General features: G+C 45.5%; 1 protein-coding gene across 4 annotated transcripts in view; it reads left to right on the top strand.

The window, feature by feature from the left end:
• The window catches only part of gli3 (GLI family zinc finger 3), a 97580-nt gene that overhangs the window by 67405 nt on the left and 7604 nt on the right, over window positions 1-22571 (top strand). For all 4 annotated transcript variants that reach the window (XM_058059547.1, XM_058059548.1, XM_058059549.1 and 1 more), the window contains 6 exons: window positions 6159-6370; window positions 8419-8592; window positions 12871-13072; window positions 15010-15232; window positions 15702-15815; window positions 16994-17134. In XM_058059547.1, coding sequence (XP_057915530.1) covers window positions 6159-6370; window positions 8419-8592; window positions 12871-13072; window positions 15010-15232; window positions 15702-15815; window positions 16994-17134 — 1066 coding nt within the window. The remainder of the gene's footprint in view (window positions 1-6158; window positions 6371-8418; window positions 8593-12870; window positions 13073-15009; window positions 15233-15701; window positions 15816-16993; window positions 17135-22571) is intronic.

The following is a 22571-nucleotide window of genomic DNA, read 5'->3' as shown; positions in this document are numbered from 1 at the left end:
CTCAAACGCCGTGCACCCCCTGACATTATTCAAGTTTATTTAATCCTCCTTGGTTAGTGTCATGATTCCCTTTCAGAAGGTCCGACTCAAACCAAAACGTACTCTAACCGAATTATTCATTCATTCATTCATTTTCTACTGCTTATCCTCACGAGGGTGGTTGGGGGGTGCTGGAGGCTATCCCAGCTGTATTTGGGTGAGAGGCAGGGTTCACACTGGACCGGTCGCCAGCCAATCACAGGGCACATATAGACAAACAACCATTCACACTCCCATTCATACCTATGGACAATTTGGAGTCGCTAATTAACCTAGCATGTTTTTGGAATGTGGGAGGAAACCGGAGTACCCGGAGAAAACCCACGCATGCACGGGGAGAACATGCAAACTCCAAGGGCGGGATTGAACTCGGGTCTCCTAGCTGCGAGGTCTGCACGCTAACCACTCATATGCCGTGCAGCCCTGATTTTTTTTTCACTATTTACTTTTATTTCTATACATGCAATGAGACAATAATAAACGAGTCACGTCCCGCAAACGGCCCCAGGGCCACACTTTGGACTCCTCTGTATTATATTGTCAGTTTCTGCAACTAAACCGTCACTAAATTATTTAATTAAATTCATTTGAATGTTTGGCACCCCCACATTTTTCTAACTTTATTCTGACCTGAAAAGTCACACGAGGTGCATTCACGGACATGCCGAAACCAAACGATGCATTTGAGGCCCCTGGTCTAAATAATACAATCTGTCAGATTGATTAAAATGTTCAATTCATTTGGAGCTCTTAATATAAACAAATGTATCGTGTATAACTTAAAACAGTTAAAACGGCACATTGTTGCAAATTTAGATTAATCACAATTAATTCACATGACAAGTGAGATTAATCTAACTAAAAATTCCTACTTCATTCAAATTAATGATTAAAAAAAAGTTCTGAGCAGGTTTTTTTTTTTCTTAACCCCGCCCCCTCATGTTCGTGTCCACGCCGCCAAAGCCCGACGTCGCGGTCGTGATTAAATATCGAGGAGCGCCGCTTGACGTTTTATTAGCCCAACAAGATGGATGAAATGGCCGCCATAAAGTAGGCCGCTCACTTCCCAGCCAGCCAGCCAGCCTCCTTGTCCGGCTTCTCCATCCTTCCCTCCGCCAACACGGGAAGTGTGTATTAGCGGGAAGTGATGGATGTCATAGCGGGAAAGGAAACATATTATTCCGTCTTGTACCTGATGCTTCCCTGTTTTTTCCCTCCTCCTATTGCGCCTCGGATCAATCTGAAGGATTAAGTGTCTCCGCGGCGGCGTGTCTTGCGGCGTTGCCTTGTTGTTCGGCATCGAATCAGACCCGAGCGAGCGGCTGCTCATTGGCGTGATGCGGCGAATTGAGACTCACCTGACGCACGTGTACTTCTCGCTGGCCGGTGGGGGGCGGTCGGGGTTTGCGGGGTGGATAAGAGGGCGGGGGTCAGATGTAGTTTAGCTGCGGGCGCCAGGCGAACCCCCCCGTGCGGACGCATCAACGCAACAGATGCGCCGCTTGAGTGGGAAAAAGGAAAGATAGATGCGCTTCCTTCCTGTTTTTTTCCTCTTGAAGTTGAACGCCGCCTCACCCGGGAGTGGCCTCCTCGCTCCTCGCTAGCCTCGGGGCAAGCCGCAGGAAGTCAAAACACTGACGCGGAGCACGGCTAATTCCGCTGCCGCTTTTAGCCTCTCTCCTCATCTGTGAAGCCCAACAAACTTAAACTCGAGTTCAACTCCACCTTTCTTGATTCGCCTTTAATCTGTAGATTTGTTTTGCTTCGACTTTCTTATCGGCGAAGCGATGTTTGATTGCGGCGTGCTGCGGTACAAAACAACCGATGATGTCATCCCGCTACATCCCTCCGAGGGGGGGGGGGGGGGTGTCATTCTTCACCTGAGCGAGTTCACGGTTGGAGGTTGGAACACCTGGACCCGCTTGTTATGACATGGCGGTGTCACGACGCTCCATTGATGGATATCGCTCCGCTAGCTAGGACGTCAAGCGTGCCCTCGGGAGCGGGGGAGGGGGGGTGTGGGTGCGCTCCATTTTTTTTTTTCTTGTAGGCGAGTTTGTGCACTGACTGTGCAGTTTACGGGAATGTCTGGCACGCCTCCAGAGGTCTCTCCCGCTGATCGGGAATACCTCATGATGGGTCCGTGAATAGAGACCCCCCCCCTCCTGGGCCTTTGATGTTAGAGATTGTGCCTCACCGCTCTTTTAAGAGGGCTAGGGGCACACATATTGACCCTGGGTGCCTAGCAACCAACCAATGGACGACTACAATTGAGCTTTATGTACCTCTGCATGCGCTTGAACTGTTATGCCCTACCACTAGTCCAACATTGGTTCCGTTGCTGCTGTTATGCAATGATTCATCTTTACAAATATTATTTTAAAAAATTATTTTTATTGTAAAATATTTATTGCACGATTTAAATACAATATTGCAAGTAAGTATTTTAGTATTTAATAAGTATTTTTTTCTTTAATGTTTTAACACTATGCTACTAAAATGACATATTTTTTCCCCACAATATTATGAGTTTATCCTTGTAAAATTATCATTTTTAACTATAATTTCACCTAATATAATAATAATAATAATAGAAAAAAGTATTTAATAATAATAATAAATTAAAAATAAATTAATAATAATAATAAATTAATTAATTAATAATAATAATATAACTCTTATTATTGTTGTTATTATTATTAATTATTGATGATGATAATAATAATATTATTATGAAGATTCAAGATGGAAATTAAAGAGAAGTTATTATTATTATTCATGATTGATGGTGATGATAATAATAATAATAATTATAAAATATTAAAATATAATAAATTAGAAATATTATAAAGATTCAGGATTGAAATGAAAGCATGGGGATAAAGGATAAGGATAAGGAGCATAATAATTATTATATGATTATTATTATTCTTATCATCAATTAATAATAATTAGTACAATTATGCTAATTAATTATGCTATTATTGTGTTAATAATAATAATAAGTGAAGTGCACTGAGAACGCAGCATTTTGTCTATGTACGGTTTATAGGTCAAAGGTGGGCGGCGGACATTTTTTCGATTTTCAAGTGGGCCCTGAGTTGCTAAAGTTTGGGAACCCGTAACCTACGGTATCTGGGGACTGCTATGATAGGTTATGATGTATTAAGCGGCGTTATCGTAAGTGTGTCGGCCCCTACTGTATACCTCCTTTCCATCCACGTGTACCCATTCCAAAGTTAACCCGCAACTATTTGCCGAGGCTTGCTTCCTGTTGTTGCAGACCGCCGTGTCAACACCAGCCGGGTCCAGCTGCCTGGGCCACAATGATACCTTCAGTGCCTAAATGAAGCCGTCAAAACGACACCGCCGCTGCCCAACAAAAACCAGCACGTGTTGACGTAACCCTCGTTCGCAAACAAAAACTCCCTGGCCAGACAAACAACAAAAAAAAAAACCTCAAACATCTCCTGGTGGCGTATTTATACTCTGGCACATGTACAGTCGTGCAAGGAAATAAAACAACATCCTGTGGCCGCCCCGTGTGTTAACATGCAATGTCGTAAAAGACGCCACTTTGAGCCACGGGGAAGGAAATGGCTTCCATATGTCCGTTACTAACTCTTTCCTTGCACGCTGTCGGCTAAACGGCGTCTGGGGGTTTGGGGGAAGCGTAAATCTTTGGATAGGTGTGGGAAAACTGACACTTCCTGCACGTTGACACGGATTCGACACGTCGACTTCATTCGCCACTTGAGGTGATTGTTATGGCGGCACGAAGCCCCTTTCACACAGAGATCCTGATGCTGGTGTGTTTGTGCAACAGCGGATGCGGCATTTATCCACACAGAGCCCAGCCTTTTTCTTACATAATATTTTTTTCACTTTATTCCCAAATTTTTTTCACTTTATTCCCAAATTTTTTTCACTTTATTCCCATTTTTTTTCACTTTATTGCCAATTTTTTAAAACTTTTTTCCCATAATATTACAACCTTTTCCCAACCAAAAATACTTAATTTAATGGTTTTGTTTTTCATAATATTACAACTTTAAAAAATGAAGTATTTTTTTCTTGAATGTTTTAACACTATGCTACTAAAATTACATAATTTGTCCCTACAATATTATGAGTTTATCCTTGTAAAATGATTTTTTCTCATACTTTATTTGTTCATTAGTTTGTTTCACGTTATATAATAATAATAATAATATAAAAAAGTATTTAATAAAAATAATATAATAATATAATAATATAATAATATAATAATATAATAATATAATAATATAATAATATAATATAACCAAATTAAAAATAATAATAAAATAATTTTAAAAATCTTTGATATTTACATTTCATGCTAAAAAACGACATTTTTTCCTATTCTTGTAAAATTATGACTTCTTTTTCTTGACATATTTGGTCTTTATTCTTGTAAAATTATTACTAATTCAATTTTTGCAATTTTTTCCTAACTTAAATTAATACAAATATTTACAATATATATACTATTTTTACAAAGTGATGTGGGCCAGTAAAAAAAACAAATGGCCCAGGGGCCTCACTTTGGACACCCAAGGTGTACTAATCTAACACCCCTCCTCCGTGTTACGCAATCTTACCACAAATTAACAATGTTTTGCTCCTCTTTGGTTCACTTCATCTGAAAAACAAGACAAGCGGACACATTTAGCGTATATCGAACAGCGGGACCCTCCAGCGTTGCGTGCAATCATGACAACAACACACACTCTAATATCATGTACATGCTGTGTGATGCAATGGAATGCCGCCTGTATGTAGCCGGATACTTTTCCGGGGCGGGGGGCGGTTGTCCAGGACTTAGTGACACGTGTGGCATCAAAGTGCATTTGTGTTGTGTGATTGGCGATGTCGTGTCACACAAAAAATACACAAACACAAAATGTCTGGGATTGAACACGTTAATAAATCCACTGCATGTGAAGTAAATTATTCTGCTAAGTAGGTTTAGCATTGTCTGTCCAAAGTGTTGATCATCACTGAGACGTGTCGTCACACTCTTAAACACAGTGAAAGCCTTGAACGCAACCCAACAGACCCTTTGGGCTAATTAAAGAAAGGCGCCGTTAGCAGTGTGTGTGTGTGTGTGTGTGTGTGTGTGTGTGTGTGTGTGTGTGTGTGTGTGTGTGTGTGTGTGTGTGTTTCCGTGTCCAACCTTTAATAATGTGTGCAGGACTCATTATTGGCCCCCGGCCTGAGCTCTTTCATTAGCTGTAACCGCTGTGGAGTGGAAGGGCCGACATGGGCCGGTGGTGGTGGTGGTGGTGGGGGGATCAGGGGACGGGGCGGAGGTCGTAATTGGGCTGTTCCGCTCCTCTCCCCCGGCTTCTCTCTCTCTCTCTCTCTCTCTCTCTCTCTCTCAAGGTCACGGTGAGACAAAGTCTCCGGCCAGGTCTCGCCTCACAACTTACTCCAACACCTCATCGCCGCCGCTTCCTCCTGGGGTCTTTTGTCGCCGCGCACTGGTCCTCTTGGGAGGCGGGGGCGGAAAAGGGGGGGGCTAATTCGGTCTAATCTCTCAGCCTGTTAATGTCTGGCTGATATGTGGACTTCTCGTCATCCTCAGGGGAGGGCCTTTGTGATGAAGACCATCATTATGAAGTTTCCTACCCCTCCTAGCCAATTAGAAGAATGGAGACAAATCACTTCAAACTTTTGTCAACTTTTTTTTTTTTATATCACATCAGAGGCCATCAAAAAAAAAAAAAAAAAACGCTTTTGATAAGGAAAATAAGTTGACATTCTATTTGAAGAATCCCTTCTGTGAGACTTGGAGATGAGGCGTTTCACGCCGCTAACTCGCTGCTACGGTTCCGGTCAGCGGCAGCGAGTGGGTCGATGCTCTCGCTGTCTGATGAAGGCGCCGCCGTTAAAGCCTGACTTTGATCCGAGGAAATGTCTGCGTAGGAAGACGTCGGAATGTCGCTCGCGTTCTCTTTTTTTGAGAGCGGTCTAGAGTCCAGTCAGGGAATTGAATCTAGTGTATCGCTGCGCGGGGCCTTATATATGACTTCCATAATATCGTATGTTCAAACAAGGTGTCTGTTATTTGAATTTGACCTTTGATCTTTCTGCAGGCCTCCCGCGCTGGCGGGGAGTCCGGCCTTCTCAGACATCTCCCTCATCCGGATCTCGCCGCAGCGGAACCCGTCGGTGGGGGCGGAGTCGCCCTTTCACCCCTCGCACCCGTACATCAACCCCTACGTGGACTACATCCGCTCCCTGCAGCCCCTCGGCAGCCCCTCCATCTCCGTGCTGTCGGCCACCAGAGGCCTCAGCCCCGCAGATGGTGAGTAGCAAGCGAGCGAGCGAGAGAGCGAGAGAGAGAGAGAGACACAAACCGAAGAGGAAGACCCTTAAAAAAAAAAAACGACAAACGTCTAATTGCTCCGATTGATTAGTGAGCTTCGATCGCAGGGCTCCTGATTGCCGGGATCAGGCTAATTCCTGCACAAGGAAAAGGGGAGGTCAGGTGAGATCCGTCTCTATTAGGACCCGGGGGCTCGCTCAGATGCTATCAGGGCCGAAAAGGGAGAGCGAGCTCGCAGGGGTGTTATGAGGGTGATGTGATCTGTGTGGGCGGGGGGGTCGGGGAGGGGGGGGAGGCTAATCCTTTTGATCTGTGAGTCGTGCCAGAGACCGCCAGGGTCACTTACTGTTACACCGCGTGGGGGGTGGGGGGGTGGGGGTGGGCGGCAGCTTGAGTTCATGGTTGGCGGAGTTCAAGTCCATAATAGGTTTTTGATTAAAAGATGATTCGATTTTATTGACATCATGTTTTTATTCATTCCTTTAGGAAAAAAAAATAACCTGATTTAATTAGTGCAAAATATGAGTACATTTTTTTAATGTTAACTTGCAGGGTGATGAATTTAGAAATAAGAAAATTAACATTGTAAGCTGCATTATAGCATTTTGAATGACAATAAAATTACATTTTCTATTGTTAAGATAAACAAATAATATAAACAACATTACACGGTGCCTTAACTCATTTATTTACTTATTATTTACTTATTTATTTACTTATTTACAGTAAACGAATTTGCCCGATTTTTCAAGAAACATGGACCCTACCAAATCAAAGATTAGACTCTTGTCTTTCACTTGAAAAAAAAAGTTTTCTTCCGCCTTTTTCCGTTCTGTAGTAAGAAGCAATCAAACATAGGTAAGTTTCAGGAAAATATCAGTTCCCAACTAAAAGGGTATGCTACATTTCAAGCTTTTTTTGCTGCACTATTTTACTCGCTTTGCACAAATGCTCCCTAATTATGCCTTTCATCAATGCGCTCGTTAATTAGCCCCATCAGCCCCCCCCCCAAAAAAAAACCCAACAAAAAACAGCATTTGAATGATGATGATGAATTAATTAACACAATCTAATGGAGCTTTAAAGTGGGTGGCACATTAGCTCCTCCCCCTTCCTCAGGTTCTACGGGGTTCTCAGGCTGCTGTTGTCCCAGGTCCTACGAACGTCTCACACACACACACACACACACACACACACACACAGAGACACCCTCACAATGTGCCCCCGGGATCCCACTCCGATGCCAGTGTTTCTTATTTAGAAATCCTGCAAAGCTCTTCTTCTCTGTGCGTGCATCCTGAATGGGCCACATTACGGCTCAATGCAAATGCAAAGCTAAGGCGGAACAGCACAGCACAATTACCCAACTCCCCACTTCCACTGGAGACATAATACCCAGATCAAATTAATTTAGCATCTCTTTTTTTCTTTCTTACATCCATTCAACCAATGGTGTGGACGCACACCGCAGGCATACAGGGCAGCCTGCGGAGGAAATCTCATACACTTCTTCCAAACGCAGCGAAAGAGAGAGGAGGGGTGTTGAACTCGGTGGGTCTGTGAACGCTTCACGTATTCGCATCCAAAAGCGGCGTCTTTCATGGGATATTTGCATAAGGAAGCCCACCGCCAGATGTTTATTTTTAGGCGACGGTTCAAGGACTTACAGCGCTCCATAACGAGTGTGGTGGGGGGGGGGGGGGGGGTGGCTGGGAAAAAGGAATAGGAATAGGGGCGTGCATAACTTGGAGGAATCCGTGTGATTGGTTGATGCCGCAGATCTATCCGGGAAGATTTAGGCCTTTTGTTTCCTGGCATGATGAGTTTAAGGAAGCAGGTTGCATATCTGCACACTGCAGACCGGCTTTTTTTTTGTTTAAGATACAAATAAGTAAGAGTAAAGGCTCTTTAAGAATCCTACTGTAACTGAATGCAGCACTACTGCATGTTTACTGTAATCTGTTAGCATGCATTGGCTAATCCCCTTGAAAATAAACATCTGACCCGTTCTTGTGCCGCCCCCCCAGCCCCGCACGCAGGCCTGACCCCCGCCGAGTACTACCACCAGATGGCTCTGCTGGCCGGTCACCGGAGCCCCTACTCTGCCGACCTCCTCCCCTCCGTAGCATCCTCGGCAGCGGCGGCGGCGGCAGCCAGCGGTGCCGGCGCTCTGCATATGGAGTACCTGCAGGCCATGGACAGTAAGTGTGCATGGATACTACCTCATTCCCACGCAATGTACTGTATCCAAATCCATCTGGTACGTCACTTCCTGTCCACAACGTCGGTCGACATCACTTCCTGTCCACACGTCTGGAGCAGATTTATCGAAACACATGCAAGCTCAATCTTATTTTCTCAGATTATATCAACCACATTGCGTAGTACCAGTGTAAAGCTGACTATAGGGGTGCTATTTCATGTCCAGGGGACTCTAAAAATGTTCTGATTACATCAACCACATTGGGTAGTATGAGTGTTAAGCTGACTATAGGGGTGCTATTTCATGTCTAGGGGACTCTAACAATGTTAAAAACTGCTCTGATTATATCAACCACATTGGGTAGTACAAGTGTAAAGCTGACTATAGGGGTGCTATTTAATGTCTAGAGGACTCTAACAATGTTAAAAATTGCTCTCATATCAACCGCATGGAGTAGTACGAGTGTAAGGCTGACTATAGGGGTGCTATTTCATGTCTAGAGGACTCTAACAATGTTAAAAACTGCTCTGATTATATCAACCACATTGGGTAGTATAAGTGTAAAGCTGACTATAGGGGTGCTATTTCATGTCCAGTGGACTCTAACAATGGTAAAAATTGCTCTGATTATATCACCCACATTGAGTAATATGAGTGTAAAGCTGACTATAGGGGTGCTATTTCATGTCCAGGGGACTCTAACAATGGTAAAAATTGCTCTGATTATATCAACCGCATTGAGTAGTACGAGTGTAAGGCTGACTATAGGGGTGCTATTTCATGTCTAGGGGACTCTAACAATGTTAAAAATGGCTCTGATTATATCAACCACATTGAGTAATATGAGTGTTAAGCTGACTATAGGGGTGCTATTTCATGTCCAGTGGACTCTAACAATGGTAAAAATTGCTCTGATTATATCACCCACATTGAGTAATATGAGTGTAAAGCTGACTATAGGGGTGCTATTTCATGTCTAGGGGACTCTAACAATGTTAAAAATTGCTCTGATTATATCAATCACATTGGGTAGTATGAGTGAAGCTGACTATAGGGGTGCTATTTCATGTCTAGGGGACTCTAACAATGTTAAAAATGGCTCTGATTATATCAACCACATTGGGTAGTATGAGTGTAAAGCTGACTATAGGGGTGCTATTTTATGTCGAGGTGGCTCTAACAATGTTATGATTACATCAACCACATTGGGTAGTACGAGTGTAAAGCTGACTATAGGGGTGCTATTTCAAGTCTAGGGGACTCTAACAATGTTAAAAATTGTATTTAGAAAGTCATAAACGGTCATAAATATTCAATTTATTAATGCTGCATTCACGGATATTCACTTCATCACCTCGATAAACGAAGGATTACTGTAGCACAAAATCTACGGAGGTGTGCGGACGTAAACGGGCGCTACCTGCCACCATGCATGGACCGGCCTTCCCTGTGACATGATTTAAATGAGCCATTATCTTAACGTGCCGTGTGCAGGGGACTTATGCTAATGAGTTATTTTCAAGTGTAAATCGGGAAATTAAACGCACGCTGAATCTCGGCGAGGTCGGAGCGCCTGGCCCCGGCTCGCTTTGATGGGGGCGCTTTTTAGTCAGGCGGACGCCGCCGTCACGGAAATCCGGGGTGAAGTCCCTGGTATTCTCCCGAACAAACTAATTAAAACTAGCCAAACTTGGCGCGGGTATCAGAAAATTAATTGCTATTAAGCGGGAATTGGAATGTCCCGCCATTCATCACGAGGGAAATCCTTTCTTCTTTGTCACTTTTTAAGATTAATAGACTGAAACAAAACAATTAGGGCCACATTTAAGCGGGGATGCGGTGCTCTTTACTTAAAAGTGGCCTGTGATCCTCGCTGGTAATAACACACACATCGGCTACAATATGAACGCTATCGGGGGGGAGGGGGGCCTCCATCATGAGGCGTTCAATGATAATCTGGCCTATGGTGGCTATTTGAGTGTAATTACTTTCACTGTTAGCTGTGCTAAAGAAACAATGGGCCTGTTCGTCTATTTTAGTAGCTAATTAGCAGCAAAACGCTAATACTTGACTGTTTTAGTCTGGATTTATGCTCTTTATCTGCTATTTCTTTGTCATATTCTTCAAATGCAATAAAAACGATATTACTCAGCAGAAAAATAAACAAAAATGCCCAGTGGGGGTCATTGTGGTCGTCTCCAACCATGTATATCACTGCAAATGATCATGTTGGCGTTCGTAGTTCTCTCTCACGCTCGCATGTGACGCCAGGAGTTTTTAGAACCGCTTTTTATGTCCCGTCAGTCCGCCGTCTGAACCCGGCGTGGCCACAGGAATTAATGACGCGGTGCCTAAGCGGGACCCGCTGTTCATAAATCAAGAGGAAATTAGAGGGACAGTTCCGCTGCGGGACGGGACGCTGCTCTCTCCGTCGCCACGCTTGGCCGATTTATCATTTTTGGGCGCTGCGCTAATAAACATCGCTCCCATGAGGCTTTGCTTCTGCGGTGGGACACTGGTGGGCGTGTGTGCCCCCGCCGTCGCCACCCCCAGACGGGTGGAAAGTGTTCCTCACGCTCATAGATTTGTCAGTCAAATACATCCAGGGTTCACCCACTATAATGTTGCAGAAACAACAATATAATAGACAATATAATACAGAGGAGTCCAAAGTGTGGCACGAGGGCCGTTTGCGGGCCGTGACTCCTTTATTATTGTCTCATGGCATGTATAGAAATAAAAGTAAATACTAAAAAAAGTCAGAGCTGCATTGCGGTTGAGTGGTTCAATTCCACCGTCGGCCATTTTGAATGTTCTCCCCGTGAATGCGTGGGTTTTCTCCGGGTACTCCGGTTTCCTCCCACATTCCAAAAACATGCTAGGTTAATTAGCGACTCCAAATTGTCCATGGGTATGAATGTGAGCGTGAATGGTTGTTTGTCTATATGTGCCCTGTGATTGGCTGGCTGGCGACCAGTCCAGGGTGTAGACCCCGCCTCTCGCATGAAGACAGCTGGGATAGGCTCCAGCACCCCCTGCGACTCTTGTGAGGATAAGCGGTAGAAAATGAATGAACAAAAAAATCAGCAAAAATAGGAAAAAAATATAATAATAATAAAAAAATTTATAATAATATAACTAATTTATTTTAATTAAATAAATATTTTTTTAAATTATTTATAATAATAAATAATAATTAATAAATGTAATAAATAATTACTAACACAAAGCTTTGGCCTTAAATGTATTAAAATAAAATATATCTAAAAATATAAAAGTACCCCCCCCCCCAATACCCTACAAGGTGCTTGTCACTGCCGTCCTTCCAACAGCAGCACCCCTCAAATACAGGAAGTATATTTTTATTCTCTGCTGAATGAACAAATTAATGAATTGAACTGCCAAGATGCAGAAGCTCACCAGGAGGTGGTCGGAGTTTTCCAACAAAGTAGCAGGACTTTTCCCGGAGAAGGATAAGGGGGGGGGGCGCGTGCACTTCTTATGCAAACAAAAGTTGACACTAAACAGACACCCCTGGTTTAAACACACACACACACACACACACTGATTACCATCTGAATGGAGTGTTCTGTAATCGTTGGATGTGTCAAACGAAGAGACGGAACATTTACATTTGGGAGATGGATGGATTGTGGGGGACGTAAATATGGGGGAGGGGGGGGTTGATCCGGGCCCGCGTAAGCTGGTTTTGTTTGCCTTTATGAACCAACTCCAAATGTTTTATCTCCAAGTCTTGAGTCACAAAGTCATTGTGTCAGTTCACGCACAAAAGCGCCACATCCCCTCAGTGCGTTGAGGCCGCCCCTGCCCCCCACCCCCCTCCCCTTTCTGTTGTTCCCCGTCTTGTTTGTGACATCTCCATGTGAAAAGACAACAAAAGTCATGTTTTAATCTCCACCCGTGGCTCTTTGTGCGACGCGCGCGGAGAATGCCGGCGCCTTTTTTTTTCCAACCGCCTCTTACCTATTCAAACCCCCTTTTTCGGGATTCCCAGTCAACACTGATTGCATTTGAATAACGAGTCAAATTGGACTTGAAGAAATATTAGCATACACAGTCGGAGCTTTTCAGCAACATGAAAGGCTTGTTTTCTCCCGTATGAAATGCAAGCAGTGCATCAAGTGACAGCCGAACACGCACTCACGCCATCCCTTTGTGGCGTGATTGACAAAGATGTCATCTGTTCAAGAGGGACCCGACTTTTTTTTTTTACGCACTTTTTGTCTCAGCAGCCGCGTGTCCCCTCTCCTTGCAGGCTCTCGCTTCCCGAGCCCGAGGCTGCCGTCGCGGCCCAGCAGGAAGCGGCCGCTGCCCATCTCGCCGCTGTCGGAGCACAGTTTCGACCTGCAGACCATGATCCGCAACTCGCCCAACTCGCTGGTCACCATGCTCAACAACTCGCGCTCCAGCTCGTCCACCAGCGGCTCATACGGACACCTCTCTGCCGGAGCCATCAGGTAATCCAACATGGCCGGCGTTACTTGTACGTGTAGAATGGTTGTGTATTCCGGTTACTTTGACATCAATGATAATGGTAATGGTTTAATTTCATTTGAACATGCATCAGATTACAATTGAATGCATCCCATAATCAGTTCCCAGTTCCAAAAGGAGTAGGAAGAAGCAAAGCTTATTAAATCCTATCCCTCCATCTGGTACTTTTACAATCAGTAACTGTTACATTTGTTCACTTCCTGCTTTCCTAATATATTTAAATTAAATTAAATTAAAAAAATTAAATTTAAAAAAATTAAATTTTAAAAAATTAAATTGTAATAATATATATATATTTTTTTTTACCATGTACGGGGTGATATGACCATCCAATAATGGGTACCATAGTAAGTGTCAATATAGTGATATATATATATATAGCACATCATGACTGGTTCAAGACTCTTCATCCTTGTATTTAGCAAACATCAACTGCTTGTATTGTTTCTTGAATTGGCTCATCATTGTGCATTGTTTGAGTTCCTTACTCAATCCATTCCATAGTTCGATTCCACATACTGAAATGATATGGCTTTTTAACGTAGTCCTAGCATATAAGTATTTCAAATTTAGTTCTTCTTGAGATCATATTTTTCCTCTTTTGTAGAGAAGTATTGGATGACATTTTTAGGTAATTGGTTATTTTTAGCCTTATGCATATAACAGCAAGTTTATTTATTTTTATTTTTTATTTTTATTTTTATTTTTATTTTTATTTTTATTTTTATTTTTATTTTTATTTTTATTTTTATTTTTATTTTTATTTTTATTTTTATTTTTATTTTCATCAGCAAGTTGAGGTATTTGTGATTTTAGAAATAAGGAGTTAGTATGTTCTCTGTAGGCGGCATTATGAATTATCCTTACTGACCTTTTTTTGCAGTACATTTAGCGAGTCAAGATTGCTTTTATAGTTATTAGCCCATATTTCCACACAATAAGTAAGATATGGCAGAACCATTAAAGAGTGTGGAGTGATTTCTGATTGAGAACAAATTTTGTTGTGTTCAATGACTCGGGACTTCATTGTAAACTGTAGATGTTATATTGTTAAAATGGCATTTCTGGACGATTTAATCACTGGTATTAAGCGTGCGTCTATTAATGAGTTAATATCCATATCAACCCCCCCATGTGGGTGACCGTCTCCCAACCAGCCAGCCCTCGTCCCTGGCGGCTGGTGTCAGTCATACGTCCCGCGTAGTCATAAACGAGAGGCGAGCGGTGGGCGGCGAAAGAAAACAAGATAGGAGCGAACGAGGAAAAGATCCATGGCCCCACCCATAGCCATTGATCAGCGATCTGTAGGAAGAGCCTGATCAATCACGCGTCGCCCGTTGAGCCGCCGTGCCGGTGACAGGACTCAAATAGGCCCGAGCACGCGGACTTATGAGTGATATGACAACCCCGTGGGCCCCCAAATGCGTCTCGGAACATTGATTCCCGCCACGCTGGTAATAAGAGCGGTAGACTTATGTGCGGCGGCGAGGAGGAAGCGTCACGATGAATGGTGATACCGGCATCAAATCTGAGATCCAAAGGGGTTGTTTCTGTGACTTCCTGTTCAGTGCAAAATAAGCATCAAAAGTATATTCGGAATAAATGTTTTCATGCAAGGTTTTGACGTAAGAAAGTGAATTAATTCAGCTTTATTTCACACTTATTTATCATCGCCTTCTCGAAGGATGACGTGCTAACGTGCTAACGAGCTGAACACTCATTGCGCTAAAGCTTCGCTGTCGGCCTCATGGTTCCGGCATTAGCGCTCCGTCTCCTGTCAGATTGTCCTCGGGGATGAGCAGCAATCCAGAACAATCCATTTGACTCAGCCGGCGCCCTCTTTTGCCTCGACGCCTCACTGCAAGGTTTTTCTCATTTCGCTCTCTCTCTCGCTCCGCAGCCCGGCGTTGAGCTTCGCCTACCCGCCCACGCCGGTGGCCTTGCACATGCACCAGCAGCTGATGAGCCGCCAGCCGGGCATCGTGGGCTCCGCCTTCGGCCACAGCCCCCCGCTCATCCACCCGACGCCGGCCTTCGCCACCCACCAGAGGCCCGTGTCCGGCTTCCCCGCCGCCGGGCTCCACGCCAACGATCGTTCGGGCGTCTCGGGTGACTCCTCGCAGGTGAGATCCGCGCCAGTGCCATTCATCATCACAGGTAATAGATAGCGGCGTCGCACGCGCCAGCGTTGCCTCGAACAAACCAGGATGCTGGAGTAGCGCCGCTTCCTCCTGGGAGTTCCGCCGACTCTTGCGTGGAGGCCGGCGAACGCGAGCATCGCCTACGACGTGGTCGCTGCCAACAACAAGGGGCTTGTTAGCATCACATTGCACCGCTGACGCCATTAATCACAAGAGAGGGGGGGGGGGGGCACACAGAGGGAATATTGACATGGATGGATGCATCCAAAGGGCTTTTACTTTCCTTTACCTGAACCTTACTGTATGTGCGGGCTCACGTTTGAATCCCATATTCCATCTTTATTACCTCTGTCATGTCCCAATGCTGGAAATTGAATACATACAATATTAGCCCCGAAGCTCTGTTACCGTGGAAACCATCCAGGACCCCCAAATCTTTCTGTATGTCCAGATGAAACCAACCAGTGAATCTGCGGTGAGCAGCACCGGCGACCCGATGCACCACAAGCGCTCCAAAATGAAACCGGAGGAGGAGCTGCCAAGCCCGGGAGCGGTTAGCATACAGGTACGATGCTAGCTAACATCCGTGACAACACAAAGCAATGCCGCTGCCACCAAAAAGTCACTTCCACAAGTAACTTCCTGTTGGGGAAAAGTGCGCTTGGCTTGCCCAGCATGCCTTGCGGGTTATGAATGACTATAAAATAATGTTTTATTTTCGGCCCGAGACCCAAGTTCAATTCCACCCTCGGCTATTTCTGTGTGGAGTTTGCATGTTTTTTCCGGGTGCTCCGGTTTCCTCCCACATTCCAAAAACATGCTAGGTTAATTAGCGACTCCAAATTGTCCATAGGTATGAATGTGAGTGTGAATAGTTGTTTGTCTATATGTGCCCTGTGATTGGCTGGCCACCAGTCCAGGGTGTACCCTGCCTTTTTGCCCGTAGACAGCTGGGATAGGCTCCCTCCCACGTTCCAAAAACATGCTAGGTTAATTAGCGACTCCAAATTGTCCATAGGTATGAATGTGAGTGTGAATGTTTTTTGTTTGTATGTGCCCTGTGATTGGCTGGCGACCAGTCCTGGGTGTACCCCGCCTCTAGCCCGAAAACAGCTGGGATAGGCTCCCTCCCACATTCCAAAAACATGCTAGGTTAATTAGCGACTCCAAATTGTCCATAGGTATGAATGTGAGTGTGAATGGTTGTTTGTCTATATGTGCCCTGTGATTGGCTGGCGACCAGTCCAGGGTGTACCCCGCTGTGATAGGCTCCAGCAGATTTTCTACTAAATGTTTTGATTATGTTTTTTCCCCCCCAAATAAAAGCATTAAAGATTAATCCTGATTCCCCAATTCACAATCCTACGTCAACATCAGTTTTTTTAGTCGAGCTCGGCGGCCGCCGTTCTGCCATCAGCTCGATTGACTTTTATGCGCTGGAGGAAGCCTTGCTTTCACTTGAATCAAAGTGTTAATAAATAACAGTCAAGTGCAGCCGCCAGGCCGAGCGAGCACGCTAACAGCGGGCGGAGCCCCGAGCAGGAGGCCCGGACCGTGCGGTTCAGTTACCAGGCTGTGACAGTGAAATATATGTGAGCTAATAGAGCGGCCTGCAGCAGGAAGAGAGGGGCCTCAGATTCCTTAAATACTCTCCCGGTCTGCTTCTGTGCTGGGAAAAAGCAGTAAAACACTAAAAATCCGGGATTTCAACGCCAACTGAAATAATTCCTATGCTTCTTCCAGGATCACCCCGATGGCATGACGCTGGTGAAGGAGGAAGGGGACAAGGACGAAGGAAAACAGGAGCCGGAGGTGGTTTACGAGACCAATTGCCACTGGGAGAACTGCTGCCGCGAGTTCGATACCCAAGAGCAGCTTGTGCAAGTAAGTAAGAGCAAACCGGGGTTCGGTGCTGTTTGTTTAGCCAAGGACACCGCTACGCTGCCCCCCCTTGTCACACAGGTAGAGAATTGAACATAAAAATAAAACGGGACGGTAGCGCACACACACACACACACACACACACATTGATAGAAAGATCTGGAGCTCTCCAACGGCTGTCTGTTTGCGTCTTGACATGGCAATCCTCCGCCGTGGTGGTAACCTCTATCTATAATTGATATCCTCACCTCCGAATGGGCTGCCTCCCGTGTTTGAAGGGCTCGGCTCAAACGCTTCAGGATCTTGACAACTTCCTGCCCGTGTTTTTCAGCCGGCGGGATGATGGGGAAGGTGATGTGATGTGTGTGTGTGCGTGGGGGGAGAGGGGGGTGGATCACGGGGGAAACGGTGGGGGCGTTGTCCTAATAGAGGAGGAAATGTACTCGACTCACACCAGGTGGCCGTCCTCTTTCGCTGTTCATCAAATCAATCCATTTTCTTGGAATTGTTTTTTTTTTTTTTTTTTTTCGGAATAGATTTTATTTCCCATTTTCCACACACGTGCAGATATGCGCTCAGATGTCATTAAAAGTCGCCTACAGAACCCGTGCCCTCTAATTCAACAACACAGACGATAGAACGCTCTTATCTGGCTCGTGCCCCCCCCCCCCTCTTCCCCCCGACCCCCCCGCCTCCTCTCTCCTCAGTAATAGGATAAGTACAGTATTTGGACCACAGTGGGTTCCCTCACAAGCACTGTGGAGGGCTTGGGGGTGAGGGGGGGATTTCCATATAAGCAAACAATGGAGAGCCCCTTCCCCCTTTCTCAAATAGCTTGGGGCTGGGATGGGGGGGGGGGACTCCAATGGCACTTAAGTGTAGACCTCCACCAAGGCTGTAAAAACCCCTCATTTGGATCGGGATCAGTACACATATGAGAAAACTGTCCCTCTCGCTACAGCCTTTTTTGTGATTTTTCAAGGCACACAGATTATTATGTCCTTAAGCTATAAGAGACATGGTTTATACCAAAAGGAAATACTCTCATTTTTGTACTTTTTCTGTTCTTTAGTAATCAGCAGTAGAATATAGGTAAGTTTCAGGAAAATATCAGCTCCCAACAAAAAAAAGGGAGATAAAAAAGTGTTGTGATTTTTCAAGGCACACAGATGATTGTGTCCTTGGGCTATAGAGACAAGGTTAGAATCTCATCTTTCTACTTTTTTTCTGTTCTTTAGTAATCAGCAGTAGAATATAGGTAAGTTTCAGGAAAATATCAGCTCCCAACAAAAAAAAGGGAGATAAAAAAGTGTTGTGATTTTTCAAGGCACACAGATGATTGTGTCTTTGGGCTATAGAGACAAGGTTAGTATCTTATCTCTCTACTTTTTTCTGTTACTTAGTAATCAGCAGTAGAATATAGGTAAGTTTCAGGAAAATATCAGCTCCCAACAAAAAAAGGGAGATAAAAAAGCATTGAGATTTTTCAAGGCACACAGATGATTGTGTCCTTGGGCTAAGGTTAGAATCTCATTTTTCTCCTTTTTTCTGTTTTTTAGTAATCAGCAGTAGAATATAGGTAAGTTTCAGGAAAATATCAGCTCCCAACAAAAAAAAAACCTTAACTTTCACTTTGACACCAATTTAGCCAACAACATTTTCACTTCCTGGTTCCTGGTATTTCATCAAACATGCACTCTTGTATTGCAGAGTTCATCACCTCACCAAAAAAAATGGTAAACATTTGGTAAAGTTCCGAAAACCCCCGATGCATGTGGACTGTGACGGCCCGATGTGGCATCCATTGGTTGAACACGCCGATGCCTTGCAGAGGAATTCAAAGGGATTCAAACGTCGCCTCTCCTTTGTGCTTGGCCTCATTTCGGGAATTAAGCCTTCACACCACCCTCGTCGCGCTCCACCTTGTTCAAAAGCTCTGGGCGCATATTTTTACACCCTCAAACATGCTCTCGCCGCCGCCGCCACGCCGCGCTCCTTTATCGCCGCCGCTCTCGCTCGCCGCCGATAAGATAAGCATCGGATCTGTGCAATTTAGCTCACTTATCTGGCCTACCCAGTCAGCAAAAGCCAGGCGGGTGTCACTTTTACTTTACGCTCTTTATTTCTTTCATTCATTCCATTTGCAGCCGGGTAACTCAATTGGGCCCTCCTCTTGATTCACCCCCTTTTTTTGGGGGGGGGGGGGGGGGGGTGGACCTCTCCCTCCCTCTCTAGTTTTCACTTTCATTTTCCCTCCCGTCTTTTCCCCTCTGAGGGACCACTTTTTCAAGATAAGGCCTGGTGGCTTCTTTAAAGTCTCGCTTGAAGTGGGCTTTTTTTTCTCTGCACACATGCCAACCCCCCCACACAAACCCCCCCCACACACACATGCCCTCGTAGGGTATTTATTCCTACCTTACCTTCCGCCCTTAGTTGGACTTGGTGGTCCCCCGCCCCCCTCCGAACCGCTTCACCTCCATAGGTGGCACTTGCTCAGAACTGGGAGGGTAGCATCATGGCCGCCTCCTCTGTGTTGTTTCAGTGAGATAAACGCCGCCGCGGTCCCACCGTCCCCCTCCCAAGCACCCCCCCCCTTTTTTTTTTTTTCTAACTGCAGGCGCAGGCCTTTTAATTGGTAAAATGCAGATTTTTTTTGATCAGGAGAAGGATTAGGACGCTTATCGCTGTGGAGTATCTCGCTGGAAGATGAAAAGACCGTGCTGAATTACACATGCCAATTGCAGCTCGCACCCTTACCACCCCCCCGTTTTCCGTTTTGTACCCCCCCTGTCCTCTCTTCCTTGCCTCCACTACTCTTGCTTTACAACAAAAGCACTTTGCCGAGTGACATCACAAAAGAGAGTATGATTTATTAGGTGGCGTTTGATAAAGCTAAACGACGGCCGCGGGTCCCGAGGCTGGCGGGGAAAATTGTAAACACGTTCTCATGCACGAGGGACACGGCCCGCCGAGGCCTCCATATGCCATGTTTCGGGTTTATTCGTTTCATTAGTGGTTCACTAGCGGTTCCTTATTAAGCCACTTGGGGGCACTGCCGGCTCACATTGCCTCATCCGATTTTTCTGCAACCAAACGGCTGTTCATACTTTGATCCATTGACGATAGCGGCCGCATTTCTTTGCTGAAAGCGGCTAGAAATCTGATTTTACGTGTTAGCGGTTCCTTATTAGGCCACTTGGGGGCACTGCCGGCTCACATTGCCTCATTCGATTCCTCTGCAACCAAACGGCTGTTCATACTTTGATCCATTAAGGATAGCGGCCGCCTTCCTGCGCTAAAACCGCCTAAAAAAATAATAAAAATGTTAACGTGTTAGTGGTTAACTAGCGGTTCCTTATTAGGCCACTTGGGGGCACTGCCGGCTCACATTGCCTCATCTGATTCCTCTGCAACCAAACGGCTGTTCATACTTTGATCCATTGACGATAGCGGCCGCATTTCTGCACAAAAACTGCCTAGAAATCCGACTTTAATGTGTTAGTGGTTCACTAGCGGTTCCTTATTAGGCCACTTGGGGGCACTGTCGGCTCACATTGCCTCATCCGATTCCCGATTCCTCTGCAACCAAACGGCTGTTCATACTTTGATCCATTGACGATAACAACCGCATTTCTGCGCTGAAAGCGGCTAGAAATCCCATTTTACGTGTTAGTGGTTCACTAGCGGTTCTTTATTAGGCCACTTGGGGGCACTGCCGGCTCACATTGCCTCATCCGATTTTTCTGCAACCAAACGGCTGTTCATACTTTGATCCATTGACGATAACAACCGCATTTCTGCGCTGAAAGTGGCTAGAAATCCGATTTTTACGTGTTAGTGGTTCAGTAGCGGTTCCTTATTAGGCCACTTGGGGGCACTGCCGGCTCACATTGCCTCATCCGATTCCCGATTCCTCTGCAACCAAACGGCTGTTCATACTTTGATCCATTAACGATAGTGGCCACATTTCTGCACTAAAACCACCTAAAAAAAATAATACAAACTTTAACGTGTTAGTGATTAACTAGCGGTTCCTTATTAGGCCACTTGGGGGCACTGCCGGCTCACATTGCCTCATCTGATTCCTCTGCAACCAAACGGCTGTTCATACTTTGATCCATTGATGATAGCAGCCGCCTTCCTGTACTGAAAGCGCTTAGAAATCCGATTTTATGTGATTTTACGTGACCATTTAAGGCACGTGTACACTAAAATTAAAACCTACATGTTTCCACAGTCTCCCAATGTATGTTTTTGTCAACATGTAAGCTAATCTAGACTCAGTGAGAGCATGCTAACTGACTAAGCCCACACAATCAAACCCCCCCATCCATTCATTCCATAGTATGCCACAAATAATATGCATTCATTCAAAGGAGCGGAATGTAGTTCATTTGTCCAATCAGGAAGCAAATAGACTGTGTGTGTGTGTGTGTGTGTGTGTGTGTGTGTGTGTGAGCGTCCCCCGTGTCCTCTCCCCCTGTCACGCACCTCCCTCCTAAATCCATCTTGGTGGCGTTTTTACAGTTGTTGGCCGATAAGCTGGCAGTGGGAAGATGAATAACCGCCGGGCGGCCGCTATCAGCACCTGTTTGTCGATTTAGTCGGGCCAACGGGACCCGTCTGCTCAGCATGGAGATTATTGATTCAATAAGAATTGCCATTAGGTTTCTCGACGGCTCCTCTCGCTCCTAAGCCCCCACCCGCCCCCCATTCCCACACGTCCCTCCAGCTCCCTGTCAACCGCAGAGGCTCATGCATCACATCCGTCAAGCGCCTCCATCATTTGTACAAACACGGCCAGAGTGTGTATCCGTCTGTACGCCGTGCTTGTGCTCCCATCGCTCTGCGCTCTCTCTCTCTCTCTCTCTCGGAAGGATATCGAACGCCGCTCACGACAGAGCGATCGCTCGCCACGGGGATTCCCCCCCCCCCTTCACACAAGCGGTGGCTAAAGGGCCTCCGACCGAGGCGGGCAGGAGATCAATCTCCCGGGAGGTGGGGGGGACTTCACTAACGTCTCCAGTCATCGACCTCCCAATCATTTCCCCCGGAATTAGTCTTGTTTTGTCACTTTAGAATTAAAAAAGTGTCAAGTGAGAATAATGGAGGTCCCGCGTTGGTGTCAAGTCCGCTCTTTGCTTTTTGATGTCCTGAAAATGACCACGTTTGTTCCAGGAGATGAGGCCTGGGGGTCCGAATTTAGCTAAAATAGGATGCTTTGTGGGTCACAGTCAGGCCAAGGGGGCGGGACAAGGATGTCATTGACAAGGGGAGAGTCTTTGCCCTGAAGGGGGGGGGGCATTATGACCCTGGATGATTTTTATTCGCACATTTTCTCCAGACGTTTAAGAGCTTTCATTGTCGTGTGTCTCTTCCCGCGTTGATGTAAAGAAGATTCCTATTGGCTGCCGAGGAATGTGTCTCTAACAGAGCCGGA

Source organism: Doryrhamphus excisus, chromosome 21, assembly GCF_030265055.1.
Source record: "Doryrhamphus excisus isolate RoL2022-K1 chromosome 21, RoL_Dexc_1.0, whole genome shotgun sequence".
NCBI lineage: Eukaryota > Metazoa > Chordata > Actinopteri > Syngnathiformes > Syngnathidae > Doryrhamphus > Doryrhamphus excisus.
This window is presented reverse-complemented; position numbering and strand designations above follow the sequence as displayed.